This window comes from Protopterus annectens, chromosome 5.part0 (assembly GCF_019279795.1).
Source record: "Protopterus annectens isolate FY-2018-M chromosome 5.part0, PAN1.0, whole genome shotgun sequence".
NCBI lineage: Eukaryota > Metazoa > Chordata > Ceratodontiformes > Protopteridae > Protopterus > Protopterus annectens.
The window spans coordinates 276,332,091-276,344,389 of NC_056735.1; the positions used below are offsets into that span (position 1 = coordinate 276,332,091).

Sequence of the window (12,299 nt, forward strand, 5' to 3'; positions counted from 1 at the left end):
GCATGGGCTGTGAGCTTTCAATCTCCACTAGGAAGTTAGCACTGCCCAGTTTGCTCTCCAAGTTCACACAACCACTTTCACCCCTCTGGGAAAGATATGTAGGCCATGTCCCTTTAATCTTGCCCTTTCCTGCTTGATTTCTGCAATATCAATTCCAGCAGTTGCACCCTGGTCACCTGGGATGCAGTTGGAAATCTGTCACCTGTACAGTAGAACCAGGTGATAGCATAAAGTTAGTGAAGAATAATTTTATATAGGCTTAGTTCTTGTTATGTCTGTCTGTATGTATGTATGTATGTATGTATGTATGTATGTATGTATGTATACATGCATTTACTTTTCTTGTCTGGGTTAATTTTTTTATATTTTCAGTGCACACTTGAGGTGGTATTCATATCGACTGAGTTAATTTTGCCAGGCCACTTGGGAAATTTCTTTACTCTGTTTTCAATAAGTACCATGAACTCTTTTGCATGTATTAGTGCTACTACCAGCTCAGACAGGTAGAATCCTAGCAGTGCAGCACCTGTCCACATGCTGCATTATGGTATAATTCTACCTGCACCTGGCATGCTCCTGAAACCTTTTAATTTTCCTGGCATGAAAATCAGGTCTGCTAACCACTAATCCATGGGCACTTTATTGATTATTGCATATTATACAATGACCCCCCCCCATTAATATTCCAAACATGCAGGCTGATTGGCCAGTGTGCCCGTTATAAATCCAACAATATACCAACGGAAAAAGGTCCGGTCACCCGGACTTTTTTCCGTTGGCATAAAGTGTTCAAAACCTTTTTTTTAAATAAATAAAAAAAAGAAAAAATGGCGCAACGGAGACTTTCTTTTCCCCGTTGCTTCCATTTCAAAGCATTGATGTACTGGGTATGCGTAGGAATGCAAGTCCCATATGCATGCGCAGTACATCAACACAAGGAAGCAATATACCACCACCGGCGGAAGAACAGTAATGCACCGTTACACAAAGACATTATTTAAATAAAGTAATTATTTTTTCTCTTAAATAATGTTATTGTATAATAGCAATAACCGACTTTGTGGTTGTGGTATATTGAAATTTACCCATGGTTGCTTTATTTAATCATGAGCCAACCATGGGTAAATCTTCAATGTACCACACCACGTCGTCAGTTATTGCTTAAATAATGTATGCATCCTCAATAGGTTGAATGTCATAAAAAACAATAAATCTATCAAAAGCAAGGTTAAATCTGAGGGCAAAAATAATATCACTATAAGCAAACCATAGCAACTGAGAGGTATATTGACTGGAGCGTAATATGATTTTGTTTTGTATGCCATATCTCTTTTAAATTATTACAATAAAGAAAGTTGAGCTCATGTCACCTGCATTGTTAATGCAAGAAATAGACTGTACAGAAAAGAGAAACATAACAAAAAGATATATATTTAACATACAGATGAAATAATTTGCATGATTCCAGTCTGTATTTGTCTTTTATGAGTCTTAGATCTGTTTTTGTAGGGTTATAAGGCATTTTATGAACCTATAAACAAACTATGACATTTTTTACTAGTAGTTGTGTTGCTGGGAAATATCCATCTGATAAATCCTAAATTAAATTAAATACAGTAATACACTTTGTAGCAAAACATTCAGGTGGGAAATAAAAATAAAAAAGACAGAAATGCAACAGAAAAGTCAAGATGCATATATTACATTGAAGCATTGTATTGGAATGAAAATAAATGGTCTTGCACTTCGTAACAAAACATTCCGATAGGGAGCAAGCAAAAAGAAAAAGACAGCAATATAACAGAAATGTCAAAACACAAAAAGCCAATACAACATTGTATTGTATTGTGATGAAAATAAACTGACTGTTTTCCCAGTACACATACAGATGCAACAAAATATATCAACTCTCTTTGTTTTAAGGCTAAGTCATGTCATTTTGTTTTATTTGCACTGTTTATTAATAATTAACAAAGCCAAAAAATGCTATTCACCTCTGTACAAATTAGATTACACACTGACAAATGTGTACAGAACATTTATTCCTATCATGTTTGTAGACTCAGGAAGTATTTGCAGAAATGCAGGCCTAATAATGCACCTTGATAAATTTAAACATAGTTGCTTCTACCTCAGTCTTTCACCAAGACACAGTAGAACTGTACTTATCAACCACTTCAGTCTTATATCATAGCAGAGCAGTTATATTGGTTAACAGCTGTCACAGAGGGATGCACCAAAAGGAAATCAGGTCCATTAATTCTTCCAAGAATGACTGTGTGCATCACTGTATGCAGCATGTGCATTACTCTCCCATCCCTTGCTCTTAAGTAAAATCATGACTTCACATGGAGTTTCATCGCTTCAAAATTATAGTAATAGCATGTTAAATAAGTGAGTGCCATACAATGTTACTCTGAAGAAGTAGGTTAGCAGATGAATCAAAAGTATATAGATGGATCTTTTAACAATTAGGGGACACTGAACTGCATATGTGACCGAACAGTCAAATAACAGCTCCTGCTTTCCTGAAAGTGCCTTGTATAGTTTTGGAATGCATCTCCTCTTACACATTGTAAAGAATTCACCAATAAGCTGTATCAGTATCTTAATTCTTAAACTTCTGGTCACACAAATTTCAAAGTGATTAATATAACTGAAAAAGTACCATTGTTTGTATTTCAGCTCAACATCCAGCTACAAACTCCTTGAAAGCATTTCTACTCATTTGAAAACAGTGGTGACGCTAGCCATCTGGCGGTAGTTCTTGGTACTAAGGGATAAGACGTGGAATGAAGAGGGCACCGGCATTTTCTTTTTTCACCCTGCCTCCTTTTTTTGCTTTACCTCTTCTTGATAATGCCACATAATAGTCAGGCCTTACACTTGAAGAATATGTTGTATAGTTATTCTCCTCCAATTGTTCTTTAAACAGACATTCCAGTGTAAATGTTTCCTATAAAAGTAACATAGAAATAACTGGTGAGGTAACCATGCAAAATAAACAATTGTAAAATGCAATATCAAGACTCTGAGAGACGTGCAAAGCCCTGAACTGTAAGAAACAAGCATTTCATCAAAAGGGAAGAAAAAAAGCTTTTATTTCAATTCTGATTAAATATTTTAAGCTGTACTTATAGTGATCTGTGTAGTGATACTTTTTTTTGTCCTTTTATGCCTTTTAGTTTAAGGGTGTGCACACTTATGCAACTAGCTTATTGTAGATTTTTTATTTTTTTATATTAATTCCCCTAACAGATTTGTTTGTTTCTCAATTGAATTGTAGAGGTTATAGGTCACATTAAAGGCAGGAAAAGTTTTGAAATGATTTATTGTGGTCTTATTTTTTTATATCACAAAAAACAGACATTTTAACAGTGGTGTGTACACTTTTTATATCCACTGTATATGCCTTTAAGAAGCTATCTAATGGCTTGCACAAGTGTATAAATACTAAGCATGTGCAAGCCTTACTGCCATTTTGTAGTTAGCTGTTGAGATGTAAACATGCATGTATGTAAGGTCTGTCTGTTAACTAGTTCATTCGTATTTAATGATGCTGCTATCCAGCCTGATGTGTTTCTATGTATTAAAGCATCTAAACAAAACCCCAAGCCTTTTTGTTATATGTGTTAGAGATGAATGAGAGACAATGGCCATTTGCTAAATAAAACTGTTACATGTTGAAAACAGACTTAGTAAGAGCAACAGTAAACTTTTCTTCCCTTGAAACTCAACATTCCTTAAAAATGCACAGAAACTCAACAGTCCTTGAAAATGCACTGGAAATCAACATTCTTTGGAAATGCACTGAAACTCAACATTCTTTGAAAATGCACTGAAATTCAACACTCCTTGAAATATACCTGCTCATGACAGCTTGGTAGTTGATACTGAGGATTCAGGCTCTAGGGTCCTCTATTCAAAGTACATGGTTTGAGCCTGAACAAGTTAACCAACCTGACATCCCTAAAGTGGGGCATTTCACATACACACACACACACACACACACACACGCACACACACACACACACACACACACACACACATGCACTCACTTCTCCCAGAATGACCCTTTCTACATGTAATGATCGTTATCCTCTGTAAAAATCCCTGTGTGCTCTTTTCCAATGTTTAAATGTGCGTGGTTCCTTAAAGAAGAAATGTACTTTTTGTGACAGTTCCCCTTGCTCAGTAGGCTCCCCAACTAGTGGACCCCCAGTCAGTAGGGCCCTAGGCAATTGCCTAGGTCACCGAGGGCTCGACGTTGCTCTGGTCTCCTGCTCATTTTCTCAGGACCCCTATCTGTTTGGCACCCTCACCATACTCTGAGAGAGTCTTGAATTAATCCTGCTCCATCCTTGGTAGATAAAAGATTTATTTTATTGTTTTGCACTTCAGTTAACTGTTTTAGAGTGCTACTGCTTTATTTTTGCTTTATGCATTGATTTTGCATTTTAAATCATTGTAATGGTCCCTAATATTTGAAATCATCTTGTGCAGGTAGTTTGTTTAAGTTGCTTTGTGGTAACATTATGCTTACATGCCATCTTTTTTTGTGTTTCTAGATAAAGAGAACTAGGATATTCTATAGGTTCATAGGTTCATACTAGGCTATCTGCCCGAGGGCATTTACAAGCCTAGCCCATAGTTTTGTGACTTATGCCACCCCTTTAGTATGGGGAACTATACCCATTATTTTGCTGTGCCTCTGTTGAGCAGTGACACTGAGGTAATCCCTGGGGTATGTCTGCGATCTCCCATCCATTGGTCAAGATTTCTCTTGAACAAGGCCAGCGAGGTGCTCTGCCTTACATATACCGGGATTTTATTCCACAGCATAGGGAGTCTTTGGGTGATGAATCTATCCCTCCAGCACGTCCTATTAATAGCTGTGTCGAGGTTTAAGTCTCCCGCCCTTGTGGCTCTGACGGATCTAGATTTTTTGAGGTGAAGCATATTCATCAAATCTGGGTTTGACATGGCCTTGTATGTTAGGCAAAGGTCACCTCTGAGCAAGCGGTAAGCGACTGAATAGAGCTGGAGTTCTTTCAGTCGGGCAGCATAGGACAGATGTTTGAGACCCTTTATCCTTTTGGTGAGGAACTTTTGTGGCCTCTCCAGCTGCTGCAAGTGTCGGGTCAGATACATTCCGAATGGGGCATTGTACTCAATCATTGGTCTGATGAGTGATGAGTATAGGGAGACTATGACCTCCCTTGATCTAGATGAGAATCCCTTCATGATAAGGTGGGCAATGTAGAAGGTCTTCCTAACTACTTTAGCTACATGGGTGTCGAATGACAGACTACTATCAACCTGGGTCCCCAGGTCCCTGATAACTTCTTCTGTGCTCAGTGGATTGCCACCTATTTGGTAGCTAGGGGTAACCTTGTTTTTCCCGAAGGGTATGACTATGCATTTTTTGGCATTTAATTTTTGGCATTTTCTATCTAGTTGCAGTAGGTGGTGGCCTGGTCTATCTGAGTTGGGGGAACACATAAGAAGGCTATACATGTTGTTGCTTTATTGGACAGAGGGCTTAAAGCCAGTTTCATGTGTTTTAAGAGTCTGTATAAATTTCACGTGTGTGTGCCACTGATCATCATGCAGCTGTGGTTAGTAGTACCCTGTATATATACACAGATACCTAGAAACCAAATTTTCCCTATAAAATAACTTCTGAAACAGTACCAGTAGCTCAGTAAATGTAGAATTACTAATTTGCATGTTGAGTTGCATAGAGCAGCTAGTTTGCATATTGAAGTTCACTGCCTCTTGAATTTAGTATTATACAGCCTTGCCTAGCCTCAAGCCCCAAAAGCACCCTTAGTCAGCCCACTGTTACCCTTTGTGCACCACACCCTTGTAGCTCACCCAATAAAGGACCTGACATCATGGATATACACTTTCTCAATTTCCCTGCAGTCAATTTGCTGGATATGGGTATATTGAGATAATATAACAACTGCCTAATTTTCATGGATAACCATTTAATCCTCAAAGAAACAAATACAGTATACAAGAAATTTATATATACAACATCTCTGGAGGCAAAATTTTCAAGTACAAATATTCATAACAACAGTCTAGTTGTCAGAAACACATAAACTGCACCTTCCACACATAGTACATACCCCACACATAGACCTAATTATGCTGAGGCACTTACATGCAACCTTCCCAAACCCCAAAGACCTTCTAGACCTTCTACGTCTGTGCTGGGTCCGCTCTTCTTTGGTATCTATTTTTCGGAAGTCAAGGCCAATGTCAAGGGTCTCTGGCTTACCAAGTTTGCAGATAGTTGCAAGCTAGGAGCAATCATAGAAACCCACCAAGCTACTAAGCAGATCACCTCAAATCCCTGTCTCTATTATACTCTGTTTCTTACAAACTGCTGAGAGACAATTTATGCCTGGCATACAACACATCCTTGGATCCCACTCTAATTCATAGCTTCATAGGTGTTTACTAGGCTAATAACTACAAGGGCTTTTTTAAGCCTAGCTATGCATCCCCAAATTTCTGACATATTCTGGTAGCCTTGATAAATATAAGCAGGGGCCTGGAAATTTAAAAACTTAGAAGCAGGAACCTGGGAGATGAACCATTTACAGAGTGCCTGTGTCCATTAGAGACACTGGTGCCAAACCAGGGATTTATTTCCTATCCCCCATCTAACTGATCAAGTTACACTTGAATTGAGTCAGGGAGGATCTTTGCTTCACATGGATGGTCAACCTGTTTCAGAGAAGGGGATAGTATCTGGGATACATACCTGTCTGTCCAGTAGTTCCTATTTATATCACAGGCAAGGATTAAGTCTTTAGAATGGGTAATTCTGGTGCTGTTTGTTTTGCGGATATGTGGGATGTCCATCAGGGTTTGGTCTGACAATGCCTTGTTCGCCAGGCATAGATCTGCCCTCAATAGCCTGTATGAGAGGGAGAATACAAGGATAGGGCTTGCAGGCAGTCTGCACAAGACATGTTACTTACGCTCTGTATTCTTTTAGTGAGGAACCCTGTGGACATTCCAACTATTGGATGTGCCAGGTTAGGTACATGCCAAAGGGGGCATTGTACTAAATGATTGGTCTATTGAATGCTTAATACAGTGGAATAATGATCTATTTGGATGTAGATGTCATACCTTTGTTATACATTGCACAGCATAGAATGATTTCCTCACTACTGTAGACATGTGATGGTCAAAGGCTAAATTACTGTCTATGTTTGTCCCCAAGTCCCTGACTACTAGGTTGACTCTTAGAGATGTGTCATCAGTCTAATAGTTACCAGGTGTGGATGACTTACTGGAGGATACTATTATGCATTTTTTGGCATTTAGTTTTAGTCCATGGCTCTGACACAGGTTGTGTGTATCAGACCTTCCTGGAGAAGATTTGTGTAGGCGGGGGAATTCTGTGGCTGCTCCTAATTTGTAATCATCTATAAATTTAGTCATCTAGAGGTCCTTGGCATTGGTTTTGGCTTCAGAGAAACAAATGTCAAAAAGGAGCAGTGCCAGGAACAATCCCTGAGGGACTCTGCTTGTGACTGGCCTCTTCATGGAGGTGGACTCCCTAATTCTAACTTCTTGGGTCCTGTCTGTGAGCCAGCTGTCTATCCACTGGGTGAAATTAAGGTTTATACCTAATGTCTTAAGTTTATCAACAATGTCCAAGTGGGGTATTGTGTCAAATGCCCTGGCCAGGTCAAGGTAAGCAGTATGAACTGTTTTGCCCTTATCCATTGTTTTAGTGACTTTCTCAAAGAAGTCCAAGTTGAATAAGCACGACCTGCCCTTGATGAAACTATATTGGGTTGGCTTCAGTGTTTGGAGGTTTCCTATGTCATTATTGATAATTTCCATGCCTCAGACTTTCTATGGACCTTATGCATGTCTGTAAAACAAATAGCACAAGAGCTACCAGAGCTAAGGATTTAAACTTTGCTTGTGACAGGTGTCTCAGAGAATCCCCATTCTCTGGAATTAACTTTCAGTCCTTGTGAAGCAGAGCCCTTCCCTAACCCAATTCAGGCACAACCTGGAGTAGTGGATTGGAAATTGGAAAATTCACCTCTTGTCTGCCACCTATGTCTCTGACTGACAGAGGAAATTGCCAAATCATGCCTTGGCTAACATATACCCCTTAAAATAACCTCTGAGGTACCATAATTTGTGGGATACACTTGGTTTGCATGGCTAGGCTTATAATGACCCCAGTTTTTGTTAGCCTAGTGTACATCTATGAACCTGAAAGATGTTCTCAATGTTTGGTACTTACTGTGCTCTGAGATTTTTATGTTTATGGTTGGAGAAATTCCCTTTTAAGCTACAGTGCCTTAAAGTATAAATAATCAAGAAAATGAATGTATAATTATGAACAATAAACATTCTAGCATATTTTTTGCTACAGGGGTATATTAATCAGAAACAGCACACTGCAGAGCTGAAAATTTAAATTTTTCCTCAGAAAATTACTCTGCATGTCAAAAATTAGAATAAGCCTTGCTAAGTCTTTTCTTAAAAACTGAGCAGATATGTCAACATACTTTTCTAGAAATCAAGTTCCATCTCTCACAGCATATCATGAGAATTTGTGACTTAACCAGCTTTACATTTATTTTATTGCTTCATTAGAATGACACATTTTTTCCTACTATATTTTGTGCTCTTCTTACACTTTTTTATTTCGGGAATTGTTTTTTCACAATGAAATATTAGCTAGTGATAAATAAATAAAAATAATTATGACTTATCTTTGCATAGTGGAACCTGGTGTGCTATGCATTTTATTTAACATAGGTTCATACTAGGCTATCTGCCCTAGGGCATTTATAAGCCTAGCCAGAGTGTGTTTGGCTTTCGCCACCCATTTTAAATGAATTTTGCTATGCCCTTTTTCGAGGTTAGTATACTGTGCCTCTATCTAACAGTGACACAGAAGTGATACCCGGGGTAAACCTATGATCTCCCATCCACTCATCAAGATTCCTCTTGAAGAGAGTGAATGAGGGACTCTGCCTAACCTGGACTGGGATTTTATTCCAGAGTGAAGGGAGCCTCTGGGTTATGAATCTGTCCCTCCAGCATGTCCTATTTATTTCAGTGCTGAAGTTCAAGTCTCTCGAGCACGTAGCTCGATGGGATTTGGATTTTCTGAGATGCAGCATGTCCATTAATTCTGGGTTGGACATGGCTTTATTCATCAGGCACAGATCGCCTCTGAGCAGGCGGTATGCCACTGAGTAGAGCTGCAGTTTCTTTAACCGGGCAGCATATGGCATCTGTTTGAGCCCTTTGATCCTCTTGGTGAGGTACTTTTGGGGTCTTTCCAGTTGCTACAGGTGTCTGGTAAGGTACATCCCAAAAGGGGCATTGTACTCAATTATGGGCCTGATGAGGGATGAGTAAAGAGGCACGATGACCTCTCCTGATCTAGATGTGAATCCCTTCATGATTAGGTGGGCTATATAAAATGTTTTTCTAACCGCTTTGGCCACGTGGTTTTCAAATGAGAGATTGCTATCAACTTGGGTCCCCAGGTCCCTAATTACTTCTTCCATACTTAATGGATTACCACCTATGTGGTAATTTGTGGGCACTTTATTTTTGCCAAAGGGGATGACTATACACTTTTTGGCGTTTAGCTTGAGGCCATGGCTCTGGCACCAGTTGTCTTTCTATGAGGCCCTTTTGTAGGATGCTTGTGTCAGCTGGAGAGTCGATTATGGCGCCTAGTTTGCAGTCATCTGCGAACTTGGTCAGATACAGTCCTTCCGTGTTGGCCTGTACCTCCGAAAAATATATACCGAACAAGAGAGGTCCCAGGACTGAGCCTTGTGGGACGCCACTTGTAACTGGTTTGGAGTCTGACATGGCTCCAGCAATTCTAACCATGTGAGTTCTGTCCTTGAGCCAGTTTGCAACCCATCTAGTGACATAGGGGTTTATATTTAAGCTGGTGAGCTTATCTATAATGCCCGAGTGGGGTATTGTATCGAAGGCTTTTGCGAGGTCCAGGTAGGCTGTGTGGACCACCTTCCCCTTGTCAATGGCCTTGGTGACTGTTTCAAAGAAATCGACCAGGTTTAAGAGGCAGGATCTGCCCTTAACAAAGCCAAACTGGGTAGGATCCAGTGTCTGTAGGTCCCCAATATCTTTATTTATGAGGTCCATGATGATCCTTTCCATAGCTTTGCAGACCAAGCTAGTCAGGCTTATGGGGCGATAGTTTCCAGGATCCGTTGAGGCACCACCTTTGTGGAGAGGGACCATTGTTGCTGTATGCCACTCTTTAGGTACATATCCTGTAGTAAGGCTGAAATTGAACAGTAGTTTTATGTTTGGGTTTAGCTCTTCTTGGAGTTCATGTAGTGTAGGACGCAGGCTGGGACACCGTCTGGTCCCATTGATGCTGTGTTTTTTGCTTTGGAGAAGGTGGCTCTTACCTGAGCATCTGAGATGTCAGGGGGGCAGCAGTCTGCTGGGATAGATATTTGCCCTTTTGGTAGGGAGGAGGGGAACCTGTCAGCTAGGATGTTGGCAATGTCTGTGGGTTCGGTGTATTTTTTGTCATTTTGGACTAATTCTGAGCATATCTGAGAATTCCCACCCAGGTTCCTAACATAACTAAAGAAAGCCTTGTGATTATCCTTAGTGTCCTGTGCAATTTTTCTCTCGAAGCTGGCCTTAGATGATTTTATGAGTGCCCTTAGTTTTTTGCTAATACTGATCAGAGATGCCTTCCCTTTTTGGGATTTTGCTCTATCATGTAGTAGCTTCCACCTTCTATTGTATAGTTTGTTTATGGCTGGGGTCCTCCAAACAGTTTTGCTCCTTCCCTCTCCTGCGAATCAGGGTCTCTCCTACCAACCTCTTGTCATCCCATAATACTTCTAACACTGCAGCAAGATATAGGTACCATTGTGAATTAGTGGTTAAGATCTCTGCCTTGCCGCTTCAAGGTCTTGTGTTCAATCCAGACCTCTTGTCAATGTCTGGAATCTGCATGTTCTCCCAGTATTTGTATGATTTTTCTTCTTGTACTCTGGTTTCTTCTCATCTGCACAGAACATGCTGCATGACTGGCTACTCTAAACTGTCTACTTTTATACTGCTTTTACTCTTGTCCTTCTGACCAGAGTCATAGCTGAAAAGGGGCCATAGTGACAAGCTCACGTACCTTGTTAAAAATGTAATCAATTAATCTACATTATGGTAAATTAAGTGCCTGAGCTAATCCAGTTATCCTGACAGGGCAAGTGCTTACACCTGCGACCTGGACATACTGATGTCGTAGTAACAAAGAACAAATACTCTAAATAGGTCTCCTGAAAGTGTTTCATTCCTAGCCCGGCCATAGCAGTGATAATGCACATAAGCCAGCATAATTCAAAATGTAGCAACCAGACAAAATCTGAAAAATAAAACTCAGTGTAATTAAAACTTGAGCCAAAATAAAAACAAAGTAAATTAAATAATAATGTGAGAGTGTTCAATCTCGCCGTTTGTTCTTACACCTGGGTTCGGAGCCAATCCTCGGCTCCGTGTCGGCCGCTTGGCAAGCTCTGCATCGAGAAGAAGCTCGAGACCAACCTAACTCCCACAATCCCCCTCTGCCTTTACCTCAGATCTAGTTTGCCGCTGCAGCGTTCGCATCAGTTTGATGGGCTCGAGCAACCTTAAGCTAAGATTTATAAATTTCTTATATTTCTCCTAAAATTTTTTCTAAAAAAATTGTTCTTAAGTGACTGTGTGTGTGTGTTAGTAGTGTTTCGAGGAATTCTCGGTTCCATATAAAGTCTTTTTATATACTTTATTAGAGTTTTCCCTCGGGGCCTACCCCACCCTTTTACTTGGATTGACTACTGGATTGACTTTTTACAGGATTTGACAATAAGTTTCTGGATTAGACAAAATTACTGGATTTGACTTAATAGTGACTTTTTCTCTGTTAGCTGTACCTAAAATTGTGACATGTCTGAGAAAGCTAAGTCTGGCTTTAAACGCTGCCAATGTGGGCAGAAGATGTCGGTGACTGATAATCATAGTTCCTGCATCTACTGTCTTGGCCCTCTCCATCTGCAAGAAGACTGCTCAATATGTCATTCTTTCAGTGGAAGGGTCATGACAGATAGGCGCAGGAAACTTATGGATAGGGGTCTTTTAAAACCTACCTTTCAAGAGGCTCTGGATGCATCAGACCAGACATCCAAATCCTCGAAGGAATCGAAGACATCGGAGCCCAGGTCATCGGCTCTGAGCTCTTCAGTTAAAGTTCAATCACCGGT

The 12,299-nt window shown here is 40.0% G+C and overlaps 1 protein-coding gene across 1 annotated transcript in view; it reads right to left on the reverse strand.

Annotated features, from left to right (window-relative positions):
- Window positions 1-2,601: 2,601 nt before the first annotated feature.
- Window positions 2,602-12,299, reverse strand: part of LOC122802151 (fibroblast growth factor 4A-like) — a 182,621-nt gene continuing 172,923 nt past the window's right edge. The window contains exon 4 of the mRNA XM_044071828.1: window positions 2,602-2,956. Within this exon, the coding sequence (XP_043927763.1) occupies window positions 2,774-2,956 (183 nt within the window). The 3' untranslated portion in view covers window positions 2,602-2,773. The remainder of the gene's footprint in view (window positions 2,957-12,299) is intronic.